The following is a 14,637-nucleotide window of genomic DNA, read 5'->3' as shown; positions in this document are numbered from 1 at the left end:
AAGTAAATCCTAAAAGATAACAATATATTTAAATTTTCTCCTTCGTTATTCTCTTATTTTATAATTAAGTATTCTAATAATATTAATAGTAATGAAAATCATTTTTCTATATCATTATCATATTGTCATTTAGATTAAAATTATTATTATTGTAGTATGTATCTTATACTATTTAATTCTCCACAGTAATTTTCTTTAAATCCAAAATGAAATTTTTACCAGGTTTTAAGAACATATTTGCAGGATCGTGTTTATAATCTCCATTTAGATTCAATAATACTTCATAATTATTAATTACTCGGATTATACCAACAGCAGTTTGTAACATGCCTACTCGCTGGGCTGGAAATGAAAGGAAATAATTATTTATCAAACGTATTGTATTCGTTACAACATTTAAACAATTTTGACATACCAATGCAGACTCTTGGTCCATCACCGAAGGGCATGTAAGTGTATGGTAGAATATCTGCTTTTCTTTCGTCGCTAAATCGATCGGGATCGAAACGTAACGGATCTGGGAAATATTTCGGATCAACATGTATGCCAGTTAGTACCGCATAAACGGGCGTTCCTTTTTCTATAAGTACATTTGTTCCAGGTATCTACATAAATTACAAAACAATTTATATATACATGTTACAGTTGAAGTATATAATTAAAGTTTTCCATGAAATAACGACGCGTTTTAAGAAAAACGTATAAAACTTAAAAAAGTTTGGTACAAATAGTGAATAATGAACTTTTCAAGTTTTCCTTTTAATTACCACGTAATCTTTCGTTGCAACTCTGTCTATGATCGGAGCTGGTGGATGTAATCTCAAAGTTTCAGAGATCACTTGATGTAAATATTTCATTTTTTGCACGGTTTCGTAAGTGAATCCATCGGATTTTAATGTTTCACGTATTTCCGTTCTTAATCTGTCTTGCAATTTTGATTCTCTTGCGAGTTCAGCAAGAGCATAACATATCGTAGTAGCAGTGCTCTCTCGACCAGCGATAAAAAATATCAGTGATTGACCGAGTAAAATATCTCCTTCGAATTCTAAATAATCGTCATCATTATTATATAAATAAATACATTTATCATTTGAATAATATTGTTATTGTCATTTGATATACGCGCTTGAATTTAATTTGGATATTTCAAAAAACATCGAATAGACTTTCGCTTCTTACTGAAATCATCATTTTGTTCCTCATGTTTTAATTCAATTAGATAATCGATAAGATCTCTTCTCTTCGTTCCAGATTTTTCTCGTTCGTTGAACGTATCCCAGAAAAGTTGACTAAAGTACTCCCTGGCTTCTCCCATCATTTTAACTTCAATTTTTTTATTTAACTCCGGAAAGAAAAAAGATTTATATATCGATAGATACCTTCTTAAATTTGTCGTGAAAGGTATAAGACCTGTATATATATATATGGAAATATAAATATTAATAATTATTATTCTTTGATTACAATTTTAATTACGATTGTTAAATTGATCGTTTGCTAACTTTTTTGATAGAATTCGGAAGTTTCTTCCTTGAACGAATTAGTTCGAACTCCAAAAGCCACGGTAGAAATAACATCCGTAGTATATTTCATAAAAACATCCTTAGCATCGATCGTCATATTAGAATTTTTACGAAATTTTTCTTGAAGAAAGTCTTGCATTGCTTCGGATGTCTCGTGCATCAGATAAAATAGTTTTTTTATTTTTCCACTCGTAAAAACCGGAGACATTTTAACTCTGTTAATACAAATTTATATCATTATCTATTAGGTCACCGAATAATTACCTATTTGCATTTGAATACTAATCAACACCATTAACTAAAGCACATAAATTAGATACATCCTATTATTATCTTGTTTTTACATTTTTTTATAGAATTATAATAATCTTCTACGTATGCTTCGTTGCAAGTGTAAAATAATTATACGATTGAATACATACGGTCGTAAACAATTTAGAATAACTTTTTTCATTGTATACTTTTTTATTTGTATTTGTTACTTTGTACTTTGTTATTTTGTATTTGTATACTTTTTTATAACAATTGATTTTATATAATCCTGCAAATTGATGTTTAATGATTAAGCATTTTATTACCTTAGATGTTTCCATTCAGGATTATCGGCGGAAAAAAGATTAAAAGTTGCCATATCATTGGCTGATTTAACCGAAAAATATCTATCACAAAAGACGTCGAAATCTTTGATTAGTATTGATTTAATAAGTTCATTATCTTTTATTAATAAAAATGGTTTATGTAAGATATATATCCCGAAAAATTTGTCCTTCTCATTGGCCTCTTTGTAAAGATCTCCGAGTGCTATACTTCCAGATTTTCGCACGAGAATTACATCCTTTAATTGTCGAAGTAACAAACTTATTGGCAAAGAAGGTACACCTCGTCTTTTCCAATAGGATAATTTGTGTTTCATCCAAAAGTAAAATACAATTGCGGGAATAAAAATAAATAATAGTCCATTAATAAATGAATCGAATCCTGTGAATATTTTTAACATGATAAATACGTAATATTACATAAGATTATTGCAATTTTTTATATAGAATAATGATAGGAATAAAAAAATAAATAAATATGTTTATATTTATATACCAATAATTGCCATTTTCTATGAAGATAATTTTTGTTTGTATTAATTTATCTGGTTAGTTCTAACACTTGTTGAATAATTTACAACTTTGTTTTATACACCTCAACGAATTTTATTCCCGATTATATTAACTAACTAATAAACTCGGTTAAAGAAATAAGTTTTATGAGAAGAAACTCTGGAAACGTACAGCATCTCGTGAGCTCCAGAAAAATACTAAAGTGATGGGCACGGAAACGGTATGAAATTTTATTAGTTGATGCAATAGCTTCTTATCTTATCATTTATGGGAAATGTATTATAAAAAAAGTCTTATTATAACATTCTTTCCAAATATTTTATTATGTACATCTATCTTTTTATCGTATTATTATATCGTATTTGTTATTTATTAACGTAATGGATCTGGGCAATATTTTTGATGTACATGAACGCCAGTTAGTATCTCATAAATGGGTGTTTGTTTTTCTAAAAGTAAATTTGTTCCAAATATCTACATGAAATATGAAACAATTTATGTATACATGTTACAGTTAAAGTATATAATTTAGATTTGTCATGAAATAATTAGGCGTTATAGGAAACATTTATAAAAATATTTTAAAAAATTTCTTTGAGAAAAATATTTGATGACACGATCACATGCCTATATTGATTAAGTTGATACATAAATATATAACGTGGATGAACACATAAATATGGATATTAAATGAGAAAATTAGGTACTTGTATCTGTAAAAGGTTGATTAAAAAAAGATAAAATATAATTAATTTTTTTATAAACAAAGTTTTATATTTTCGTATATAAGAGTTTTATTATATAAATTATTATTAACTTAAAATAGTGTACTGTGTAATATTTTCTTCTGTTTAATTAAAAACTTCTTTTTAATTTTTTAATTAAACTTCTTTTTAAATTAAACGAAATTTACATAACTTCTAAAATAAATATTATATCGTAAATGATTGTATCAAAAATTTCTTAAATATCATTAAGAATATTATTTACATAGCATTAATTTTGTTCCATCTTCATACTGATCTAATTAAAATATGAATACCATATATGTTAGATAGAATCTTGATTAATTATTTTCGTAATTAATAATACCATTGGAATTAAAATTTCAGCGATGTTGGTAACAAATGATTGCAATAGTTATCCGTCAATTAAAATTATAAATAGTTAAATACATGATAAACACCTATTCATTACACTGGACTTAAATCAAAAATGTAATCTAATTCGTCTTTCATGATATTATTTTTTTGAAATGAAGCTGTATTCCATTAGCTGCAGCCGTAAAAGTTGAACGTGGGTCCAAAACGCTTTTATCTTTTTCTTCCTGCCAAATTTCGTATTCCCTTAAGAGAAGGGCTAGTACCACTTTTGCGTGAAGCTGACCTACTTTCATCCCTAGAATATATTTAAACGATAAATTTATATCCTTTTGTTACTATTTTTTTCTTTTTTTTTTAATTTAAATTACTTAAAAATAAATCTAACGCAAATTAATAAACATTCTGTTTAACGTTATTAACTAAATAATCAGTTCTTAAAGCATCGATGTATACTTTATTTTTTTTTTTTTGTAAATAACAAAAAGAACAAATTTCTTATTATAGTTATGTCCAATTTTACTTCTCTTATAATAAAATGCTTACACGCGCGGAATCAAATTGATATCAATTTCAAAATTATTAATAATCTTAAAATATGTTTTCGTTTATAAGAGAATTTGGAAAATATGTACGAGTATATATAATATATTAGCTAATTTAATACTATTTTAAATGATAAATGAAATAATTTTGTAAATAAAAAAAAAACACAATATTCGTTTATAACGTTTATAACGGCATATTCGTTTGATAACAATATTATACAAATATTGATCAATCATATATTGATTGATTGTTTGTTACTTACCTACACACATTCTGGGACCTATACCAAAAGGTATATACGCATCCGGAACATAAGTACCCTCGGCAAATCTATCTGGATTATAAACTTCCGGTTCATCGAAATATTTCGGATCTTCTTGAAGTCCGTAAAGAGATATATAAATTGGAATACCCTTTTCAATGATTATATCAGTTCCCGGTATCTGCACGGATATTGTAAATGCATTTTTATCTAAATTATCTTCGATATAATCAATGTTCTTATTACTATCTTTTTTATATATATTTCTATCGTGTTACATATAACATACTGAAAAAAATTCCCCTTTCTTTCTGTTATCTAATCTTATGATTTATTTTCTCGATTTCATTTGTAATTAATTAAAATCGATCCTATACACTTCTCTTATTCGGAATAAATATCGTCGGAAATACATATATATATATATATAAAATAAAATATTTTATCACAAATAATTTGAAAAATCAAATGCCACGTCACGAATATCATCGAAGATGTTAATAACATATGACACGATGATTGAGTTAGATAGTTTAGAATTAAAATTTGTATGATTATTAGATAGTAAAAAAGAAAGAAAACAAAAAGAAATGGAAAGAAATATTATAAATGGAATAATGAAAATAAAATAAAATAAAAAAGGTAAATATCACATATTATAACGCGATTGCGTCGTTAATACTTTTATTTAGAAATTTATCCGGACCAAATTAAATTAACAATTGTATGCAAAAAATTTAGAATATTCCTTTCCAAATTGAATACTATTGTTATAACAAAATTAATCGGTTCCTAATTTTTTGTCCTATTTTAACTTTAACTAACGTTTTCTCCGAATAAAGATTGTAGAATGATACGGCAAAAGAAAAAGAAGAAAAAAATAGATAAGTTAGTGAAAAGAAATTTCTTTCTTATCTTTTTTTTATGGATTAACGCAAGATGTTTTTTTGCGATGTTTGTCGTAAATATTTAAATAAATACCTGATAATTTTCACGAGTGTATCGATCTATTGTAGAAACTGGCGGATGTAATCTCAAACCTTCGGCAATAGCTTGATCAAGATATTTCATTTTGTTGAAAGCTTCATAAGTCCATCCATACTTATCAATGGCTTTATTAATATCTTCTCTTGCGCGTTCCTGACATTTCATATTATTGGCAAGTTCCATAAGTGTGAACGACATACACGTTGAACTAGATTCGAATCCGGAAAAAAATGTTCCAGATTGATACAATAGATTTTCACCTTCGAATTCTGCAAAATAATTGATCGATTTCAATTGATTTTTATTCTTCTTTTTTTCTTTTCGTTTAAAATTCGCTCAAATCAAAATTAATGAGAAAAGAAAAAATCGAAAAAAAAGGATCGTTTAAAATTACTCACTGTATTTAGGATTTTGTTCGCCATTTTTCAATTGTAACAACGAATCGATAAAATCCCCCCTTTTCTCGCCAGTTTTCTCGCGATTTTCCATAGCACTCCAAAATACTTTTCGTACAAATTTAGAATTGAAAAGTATATTAGCTCCAATGATTTCGACCAATTCGGGCATGAAGAATACCGTTACCAGGGCTACCATTCTTTTGAATCCATGGAAAAATTCCGATACTACGGAACAGAAAATAAAAGAATTTAATCGAATATTATAAAAGTGAACGTTGACAAAATATATATTCGCGTATATATTATTTGTATATAATTATAAACCATTTCTTCGAGTAAATATTTACCGGCAGCAGAAAATTCGTTGTTGGGGTAGTTGAATGAATCCATTTTGGTACCGAGTGCAACAGAAGCGATCAAATCCGTGGTATAAGTGTAACTGAGTTCTTGAGCGTCAACAATTTTGACATTATTTTTATTGATCGTTGATTGTTTTCTCAAATGATCCATCATCGGTCCACCAATTTCCATCATAAGCGGAAACATTTGTTTCAATTTTCCACGTGTCAAAGTAGGCGTTATTTTCGATCTAAGATATTTCCAAGCCGGATTTTTCAAACCGAATAGATTCTTCATGCCGATACTGTCCTTTTGATTGGAACCAGCGAAATGTCGGTCGGAAAAATTTTCAAAATCCCTTATCAAAAATTGTTTGATTATTTCTGGATCACGTAATAGCAAACACGGCTTGTGGAATATGTAAAAACCGATATACGGAGCATCCTGCGGCGCCTTTTTGTACAACTGTCCTAGATGCCATCCTGGTGCCGAACGAAATAATACGGCTTCTTTAAAATTACCGAAAATCAAATCGCTCGGCAACGATTCGACGCCACGTCTTTTCCAATAATTCAACTTGTATCTAAACGCGAACAAACAAACAAATAAGAAAATTACAAAATAAGAAATATTTGTTGGAAATTAAATCAAATTAATAACACCCCATTCTCCCCTACCCTCCCTCCGCCCAACCCCTCAAAAAAAAGAATAAAAAGAAAATGAGAAAATTAATCCAAATATCCGGAGTAATTTTGGGTCTTCTTCTTTTTTTTTCAATTTTTTTTTTTTTTAAATATAATTACTAACTTAGCGTAAATCTTTAAAATGAAGAACACGACGGCAACAAATGCCAATGTAATAATAGTACTTTCTATGGAGATCATTGCTACTGAAAGATTAACAACGAACTGTGATGCTTCAAGTTGATATCAGTCTCTTTTATATGATCAGGTTTTCCGTCATGATAAGTGAATCATTGCTGACATCAACAGTATACGAAGCTTTTATTCTTCGCCACTTTATTTTTGTAATCGTATATATGATAAACATATTCATAATACATGAGATATTGTAAAAACGATTTCATTGATACGCTCGTTATCTTTTTCACTTATTAAATTGTTATTAATTGATTAATTCATTTATTTGGAAAATACGAAGTGTTTAAGTGTTGCATTAGATTATAGTTAGAAGGGAGATTTTTTTTCTTATTTGCAATCGTATGAAAAAAAAAAACTTTATAAAGAAAAAATGGGCTGCGTTATTGCATTAACGGGGAAATGTATGCAATTATTAAAAGAATTTCTGTACGAGATCGTTTTCTTTTATAACATTTCAAAGTCTCATCGATAGTTTTCTTTTAAAAAATAAAAAAAAAATAAAGAGAATTTTCAAAATACATTGGGTCACACACGTTTATATTCAAATTTACCAAATTCAAATGGTTGACTGTTTGTTTCAATGCACCAAGCATGAAATCATATAGTTTTTTTCTTTTTCTTTAACTCATTCCGTATACACATTTTCTATTTCATATGATTTTATCAATTTAGATACGTAGCTAGATATTCTTCTTTTCATATTATCAAATGTAGTTGAATTTTTCTGAGGAATAACATTTTTTAGTTTAGACCATATATAAATAAAAATATAATCCAATAGAGAAATCAGAAAATGAGTAAACCACTTAAGTACCTCTTCACCGTCCAGTCCAATGGCTTGTAAAAATTTTATCTAATTGCTTATCAATCTTTACGTAATCCTTATACAATATGTGCAAAATATTATTTTATATATATAGTTATTATAATTATTTTTAATAATCAACAAATTTACCTGGCCATAAACGTGTTGCATTCTATTGCGATAAGATCGATATTCTTTTTTGTAAACAATTGTAAAGCAATTGTAAACAAATCTAATGCATCACTAATTGCTTCTTAAAATTGTATTATATAGAAAAACTTATATAGATATGTTAATAAAATAGAATTAAATTAACGTTTTACACAAAAAAATACAAAATAGAGAAAATCAGATAGAAATAACGAAAGGAAATTGAGTGCATTGATTTACGTTTAAACGAAAGATGTACAGTAAATAATAGGCATTTTTTATAATACGTAACGAAAGTTATTGTAACATTGAAAATTTTCTTACAACATATTCTTTGATTAATTTGTAAAAAGTAATGATTGTATATTGAATTATTGCTTTTTTGTTTTTTTTTTTTTTTAAATAATTCGTTCGTTGAGTTTATCTATCGAAAGATATATTTAAATAAATAAAAAATTTGCACGTTATTAATGTATCGTACTTTTTCTTTTCATACAGATTTACAGATAATGTTATAGGAAAATTTAGAATACACCAATACTTTCGTTATTACACTGTAAATAAAGTTTCCGTTGGGTCTTCTAGATACGATCAGATCAGATCGAAGTGGCAAGAAAACTAAACAAGTTATTTCTTCGAAATTTTTTCAAATTTCCTGAGTTCCAAAAAAATGTCGAAAGAAAATTATTATCGATCAAGCCCCCTGCCCCCGCCCCTCCCCCCAACCAACCCACAATTGGGTCTTACTATGAGTAAGATATATACATTTACTTGTTAAAAATGAAAATATTATTCTGAGAAATAAATCATAAGGTACGATAGTTTTTTACATTACTTTTTGGGGAAATAAAAAGTGGGCAAAATATTCCAAGAAATTTAATCGTAAGATTAAAATCTTAAATGTATATAAATAACGTCATAGTCATATCTACTTTGCTTCTACCTACTCAATAATGCATCCCCTATTCCAGCAATGTAGCTTGATTAGTTCTCCATTGTGTACATACGTCAGAGAACCACACCAATTAAATTTTTATTCGTAACTTACGTCATAGGAAGCAACAAAGTAGCATCATTCTATTTTTTTCAATAATGCTTTAATATACAATTTTTTCGTTGAATCATGCAACCAGTTATCACTCTTCCAACGATTTATTTTTCGTAGTATAGAATTGGTCACGAATTAACATCCCTCAGTCAGCAGATGAATGAAAACATTAGTCTAGTTAATTGAGACGAAAATAAATAAAAATAAATAAAATGAACAACTTGGTAGAAAGAACTTTAACTAAACTATGCATAATGTCTTTCGTACTATCGAACACATTGTAGAGATCGAAAATAAAATTATAAAAGAATATATATATATATAATAATTTGTTTATACATTTTCAATATAATAAGCTAAAAAAAATTAATACAAGGACGTATAATTTTATTAGTTAACAATATAATTGTTTGTGATACGTTTGAAAGCAATGAATCACGCAAAATCCTAGATAACAATTTTTACATTGGTACAATGATCTTCATTTTCTAACATACAACAAAATTTCGCAAAATTTTGTAAGTTGTGCAATAAAAATCTGATTATATATATATATGGTTTTGAAATCGTGTTAGAGGAAATTAAAAAAAAAAAGAAGGAAAGAGGTAATTAAAATAAAAAAATTAAAACAACTTCAACCGTAGAAAATATTTTATACTTTTCGATCATTCCTTCATTGTCTTCTTTTAAATTACACATTTGATCGATTATTTGATCGGAAAGAAATATTTCTCTTTATTAATTAATCGTATTATATTATACATATGATTATTATTTCAATAAAATTATAATAAAATATTTAATTCGTTATATATTTTGTTTACAAATTCAACTTACACATAAGTCACTTTGGATTAATAATTATTTTGGTAAAGGTATAAAATACTTTGCTATTTTTATCACAGCGAAGATAACCACATCTTTGATAGTATAAAAATTTTGTCAAATTTATTTTCTTTTTTTTTTTTCAACAAGAAATAAATTAAATTGTAGATATAATAATTAAATAGATATATATAATTTATAAACATTCTTTTTTTATACATTGACGATGTAATTATTGAATCTGTGATTTTTACAAGCGACCGTATTTTATTTTACTATTTTGAAATATTTAAGTACAATCATAAATATTGTTAGTAGAATCCAGATTTTGTTTTCAACGCCTACGGTATACATAAAAAAGCAATACCATGTTTATTTAAAGAGTAAAAAATGTAACATTTTAATAATACTCAATTTTTATACATACGAATGTGGAATAATACATTACAATATTATACATATATATATTTATATATGTCATTGTAAAATACATTTTTCATTGAAACATTTTTTCTTAACTATGCGTTTAGAGAAAAATATAATATTTATCGAAAAGAGAAAAAAAATTCAGTCTCAAGTCTAATTGCGCATTTTTTTTGTCATGTGTGCTGCTTTAAAAAGATCATAATCAGTCGAAATAAATCGAATTAAATATTAAACGAAAGACAAACAATATTATTTGATGCATACATATTAAGGTAGAAAAAATTAAGAACGATGAAATTTTATACTCAGATCTGTTTCAGCAATACTATGAGATAAGCGTACAGTTACATTTTGTTTATTGCAATTATTTAATGCTAACAAAAAGCTATAACATTTCACTTTTATTAATTGTGTATTCCACAAAATGGTACAGAGACAGAAAAATTGTTTTTACTCACTGAGTCTGCCTTCATCTTCGAGTTTACAGAATAGAATTATTTTAATATACTCGTAGTAATTGTATAATTTTACTCGTAGTAATTGTATAATTTAAATGTAGATACAAATAACAGAAATACGCGAACGTCTACGACGTTAATGCCTTATCATTTAAACCTATTCTGTTCTTTTTTTTTCTTTTTCTGCATTTATTATATCAGTAGATTTAATCTTCTTTACCAGCAAAAGAAACATGTGTAATATAAAATAACGTAACATTCATAATACGGAATGTCAAAACTAGATTCCGGTATTATAAAAGTTAAGCAAAAAGAGTATAACGACCAACCAACCATTTCAGCCAATTAATTAAATACCCATTTCTTTTATAAATTTTCTTTTCGGCTATCAACAATACTTACTTATTCGCGACATATCTCTTTTGTTCATTTATTTGATTTTCCTTTACGCATCCTTCAATAAAGTCGTACATTAATTTGAAAGTGAGCCGATGATTATAACTCTAAAGTTACACATTGTTTTATTCCATTTCTTCATCCTCCTCTCTTGCAGACATAAATAATTTTTGTACGGTATGCGTGACTTTAACTGAAAATAATTTAAAACAAATTTGTAATCTATGATAATCTTTAATTTACGCTATATATAATTTAGAAACATCATAGGTACCATTGATTTTCTGAAACCAAGTTGGTTTCTTTTGCCATCTAACGCCCATGAAATAGGCAGGGATACCAGAGGCTGTTATTAAAATACCCATACCAACTTCGTAAGGTCTTTCATAACAAGGTACTAGTACTAAAAATGCACATAATGCTACAAACGTTATAGGAATCCATAAAGGTACCTATGAAATAAATAATTTAGTAGGAATTTAACAAAATATATGTATAAATTTATTTTATAATTATTAAGTATACTTATTAAATATACCTTTATTGGTCTAGCCATATTAGGTTTCTTATATCTGAGCCATAGAATACCAGCTACTGATAACATAATAAAGAAAGACTCTACTATGCTGCAGTATGTTATTAATACAAATATATCACTTGTACACAACATTATTAATGATAATATACACTGAAAAAAAAGAATCAAATATATTTACGATTTTAATAAGTATCATATACAGAAATTTCTCTATTTACGCGATTATATTTGTTCCACAAAAATATCGCGTAAATAGAAACCACGTAAATATGAGGGCTAACTGTATATTTTTTATATAAGATAAATAAAAAACAAACATTAAAATAAAACAAACCAGGAATACTAAAGCAGGAGTAGGAGTAAATCTTGATACATTAATATGACTAAGCATAGACGGAAAGTGTCCGTTTCTGGCACCAACAAAACACATTCTGGAAGAAGTCATAATATGAACACTTAATCCTCCAAATGCCGAAATTGCAACCATAACAGGTATGCTCCATGCCATAATTCCAAGAAGTTGATCTCCAAGCGTCTAATTGCAAAAATAATACATTTTTTAGATCTATATGACAAATAAATAAAAAATATTTTATACAAAATTATACTCACTACTGCAATGGCATTCGAAGCAATCATCGCATTCGGTGTCAATACCGATAAATAGGCAACATTGGCTAATACATAGATTAATGTAACTAATGGCAGTGAAATGTAAATTGCACGTGGTAAATTTCTGAAATAAATAATTATTATAAACAATATGAACACACAAATATGTACTGAATAGAATTAAAGTATTGAAAGCTTACACATAAGGATTTTTTAATTCTTCAGTCATAAAATTTAAATAGTTCCATCCAGAGTATGAAAATATACCAGAATAAAAGGCCACTGCAATTTTTCCAGGATCTGTATTTGTATTTTCAAAAGCATTCTCAAAGTTTTCTGTATGTCCTGTAAAATAATACAATTAAAAGGGATATGTAAAAATAATAAAAATTAATGTTAATTTTTAAGCCCTAAACTTACCCATACACAACCAAGATAATCCAGCTATAATAATAATCACTAAAGCAGCAATTTTGGCAAACATAAATATGTTTTGCATCTTTGTTGTTTCTTTTACATCATAACAGTTGACAAATGTTAATAAACCTATTACAATTTAAAAGAAAATAATTATTATCTCTAATACTAATATATATCAAATAAATTTGAAACGAAATAATGCTCACATAGAGTTACTGCTGCAATTAATCTTATACCATCATCTGGTGTAGAACAATTTGGGAAAAAAGGTTGTAGAACATATTGCGCAAATGTTAATGCCATTATAGCATTGGTTGTAGGTCTATAATAAAAATGATTGTAAATCAATAAGAAAGTATTTATGAATAGTTTTTATAAAAGCCTTTACTGACTTACACAAAAATTAGGTTTGCAGCCCATAGATATAAAAATGATGGCAATGCGCCAAAGGCTTCATGAATATAGGCGTAATCTCCACCACTGCGTGGTATACTTGTGCCTAACTCTGCATAGCACAAAGCTCCAATCATAGACAATAGTCCACATAGTACCCAGATTATCAAAGAAAGTCCAACGCTTCCAACCTCTTGTATTACACCTTTCGGTGAAACAAAAATACCTGCCGAAACATTTAAATATTCGTTAAGTTTTCATTTATACATTGACGATAATTTTTAATTCATTAATATTTTTATGACATTAATTTATAGTAATTTAGAACTTTACCTGAACCAAATATGATTCCTAAAATAATGGCAACACCTTCTAGTAAACCTAATTGCTTCTTAAGTCTTACTTTTTCACCATCCTTATAATTTTCTTTGATATCCGAGTCATCCACAGAATTAATCAACTGCATCTCTCTTGGTGAATTATCAAATATGTCAGTCATTTTATTTTATAGATTAACAGCTGCTCAATTGACTATAAATTTAAGAAATTATTAAAAGAAAATTATTTAATGTATGATCATATAAATATACCAATTAATTCTTAATAATAAAAATTAAAAATTCAATTAATTCTATTGTTATTATGATATTATTATTATGATTATTAAGTATATTGGAAATAATCTCAGATGCATTAAACAATTAGTATTAGCAAATATTATAAATATGCAACTTTACTTACACTACAAATCATCTAAATATAGACACTATGGGATTAATAACTCTAGAACATCTGGTACTTGCAATTTCGCAAAGATTACGTAGGATGTCTACTAATTAAATCTTCTTTAACGAATGGAAAACAACTAGAACTAAATTGTCACTAACGAAGAATCATTTCCCTCATTCTTGATATCAATTAAATACTTTTGTTCTACCTTCTACAAACTATTTATAGAACTGTTAGCTATTAATACATTTTAGGTTAAGATCTTACACCGTACACGTGCATAAAGAGGATAAACAGCATGAGCGCCAGTATGATGCAATATCTTAATTTTTTGAACTCTTACTATCATAGGATAAAAGACATATCGATGACGTATCGATGACGTATCGATAATATTTCGATAATTATCGTTTTATTAAATCGCATCTCCTATTGGTCAAAATAATGTACTAATCACGTGTGTAATTTCCAACGATCCAATAACTTTCCTTATATTTCATCGTGTGATTTAAATCAACCAATCGCGACGAAGAATAAAATAGAAATACCTTGAAAAAAGATTAAATAATTATATAAACTATAAAAAATATAATGTTCGTGCTTACAAAATTAATTATATTCTTTAAAACGCATTGATCATTACCACGAACAATTTAAATATAATAAAATAATTTCAGGTCGACGCGCCA

The 14,637-nt window shown here is 27.1% G+C and overlaps 2 protein-coding genes across 2 annotated transcripts; both read right to left on the bottom strand.

Moving 5' to 3' along the window:
- Positions 1-172: 172 nt before the first annotated feature.
- Positions 173-7,176, bottom strand: LOC122525726 (cytochrome P450 6k1-like). Its single transcript, XM_043648653.1, has 12 exons — positions 7,075-7,176; positions 6,276-6,850; positions 5,929-6,153; positions 5,525-5,799; positions 4,544-4,724; positions 3,878-4,030; positions 2,102-2,501; positions 1,503-1,738; positions 1,180-1,410; positions 768-1,045; positions 416-605; positions 173-342 (listed from the first exon to the last, which is right to left on the bottom strand). The coding sequence occupies exons 1-12, from the start codon at positions 7,149-7,151 to the stop codon at positions 173-175; spliced, it is 2,991 nt and encodes a 996-aa protein (XP_043504588.1). The 5' UTR covers positions 7,152-7,176.
- Positions 7,177-11,238: 4,062 nt separating this feature from the next.
- On the bottom strand, positions 11,239-14,332 carry LOC122525815 (Y+L amino acid transporter 2). The gene is made up of 11 exons (XM_043648804.1): positions 13,961-14,332; positions 13,553-13,750; positions 13,223-13,445; positions 13,033-13,148; positions 12,827-12,952; positions 12,607-12,751; positions 12,407-12,530; positions 12,129-12,329; positions 11,795-11,944; positions 11,531-11,708; positions 11,239-11,449 (listed from the first exon to the last, which is right to left on the bottom strand). The coding sequence occupies exons 2-11, from the start codon at positions 13,716-13,718 to the stop codon at positions 11,382-11,384; spliced, it is 1,497 nt and encodes a 498-aa protein (XP_043504739.1). The 5' UTR covers positions 13,719-13,750; positions 13,961-14,332; the 3' UTR covers positions 11,239-11,381.
- Between the last annotated feature and the right edge of the window lie 305 nt (positions 14,333-14,637).

Source organism: Polistes fuscatus, unplaced genomic scaffold (assembly GCF_010416935.1).
Source record: "Polistes fuscatus isolate 324 unplaced genomic scaffold, CU_Pfus_HIC Scaffold9, whole genome shotgun sequence".
NCBI lineage: Eukaryota > Metazoa > Arthropoda > Insecta > Hymenoptera > Vespidae > Polistes > Polistes fuscatus.
Note: the sequence above shows the minus strand (reverse complement) of the source record. Positions and strands in the feature narration are given on the sequence as shown.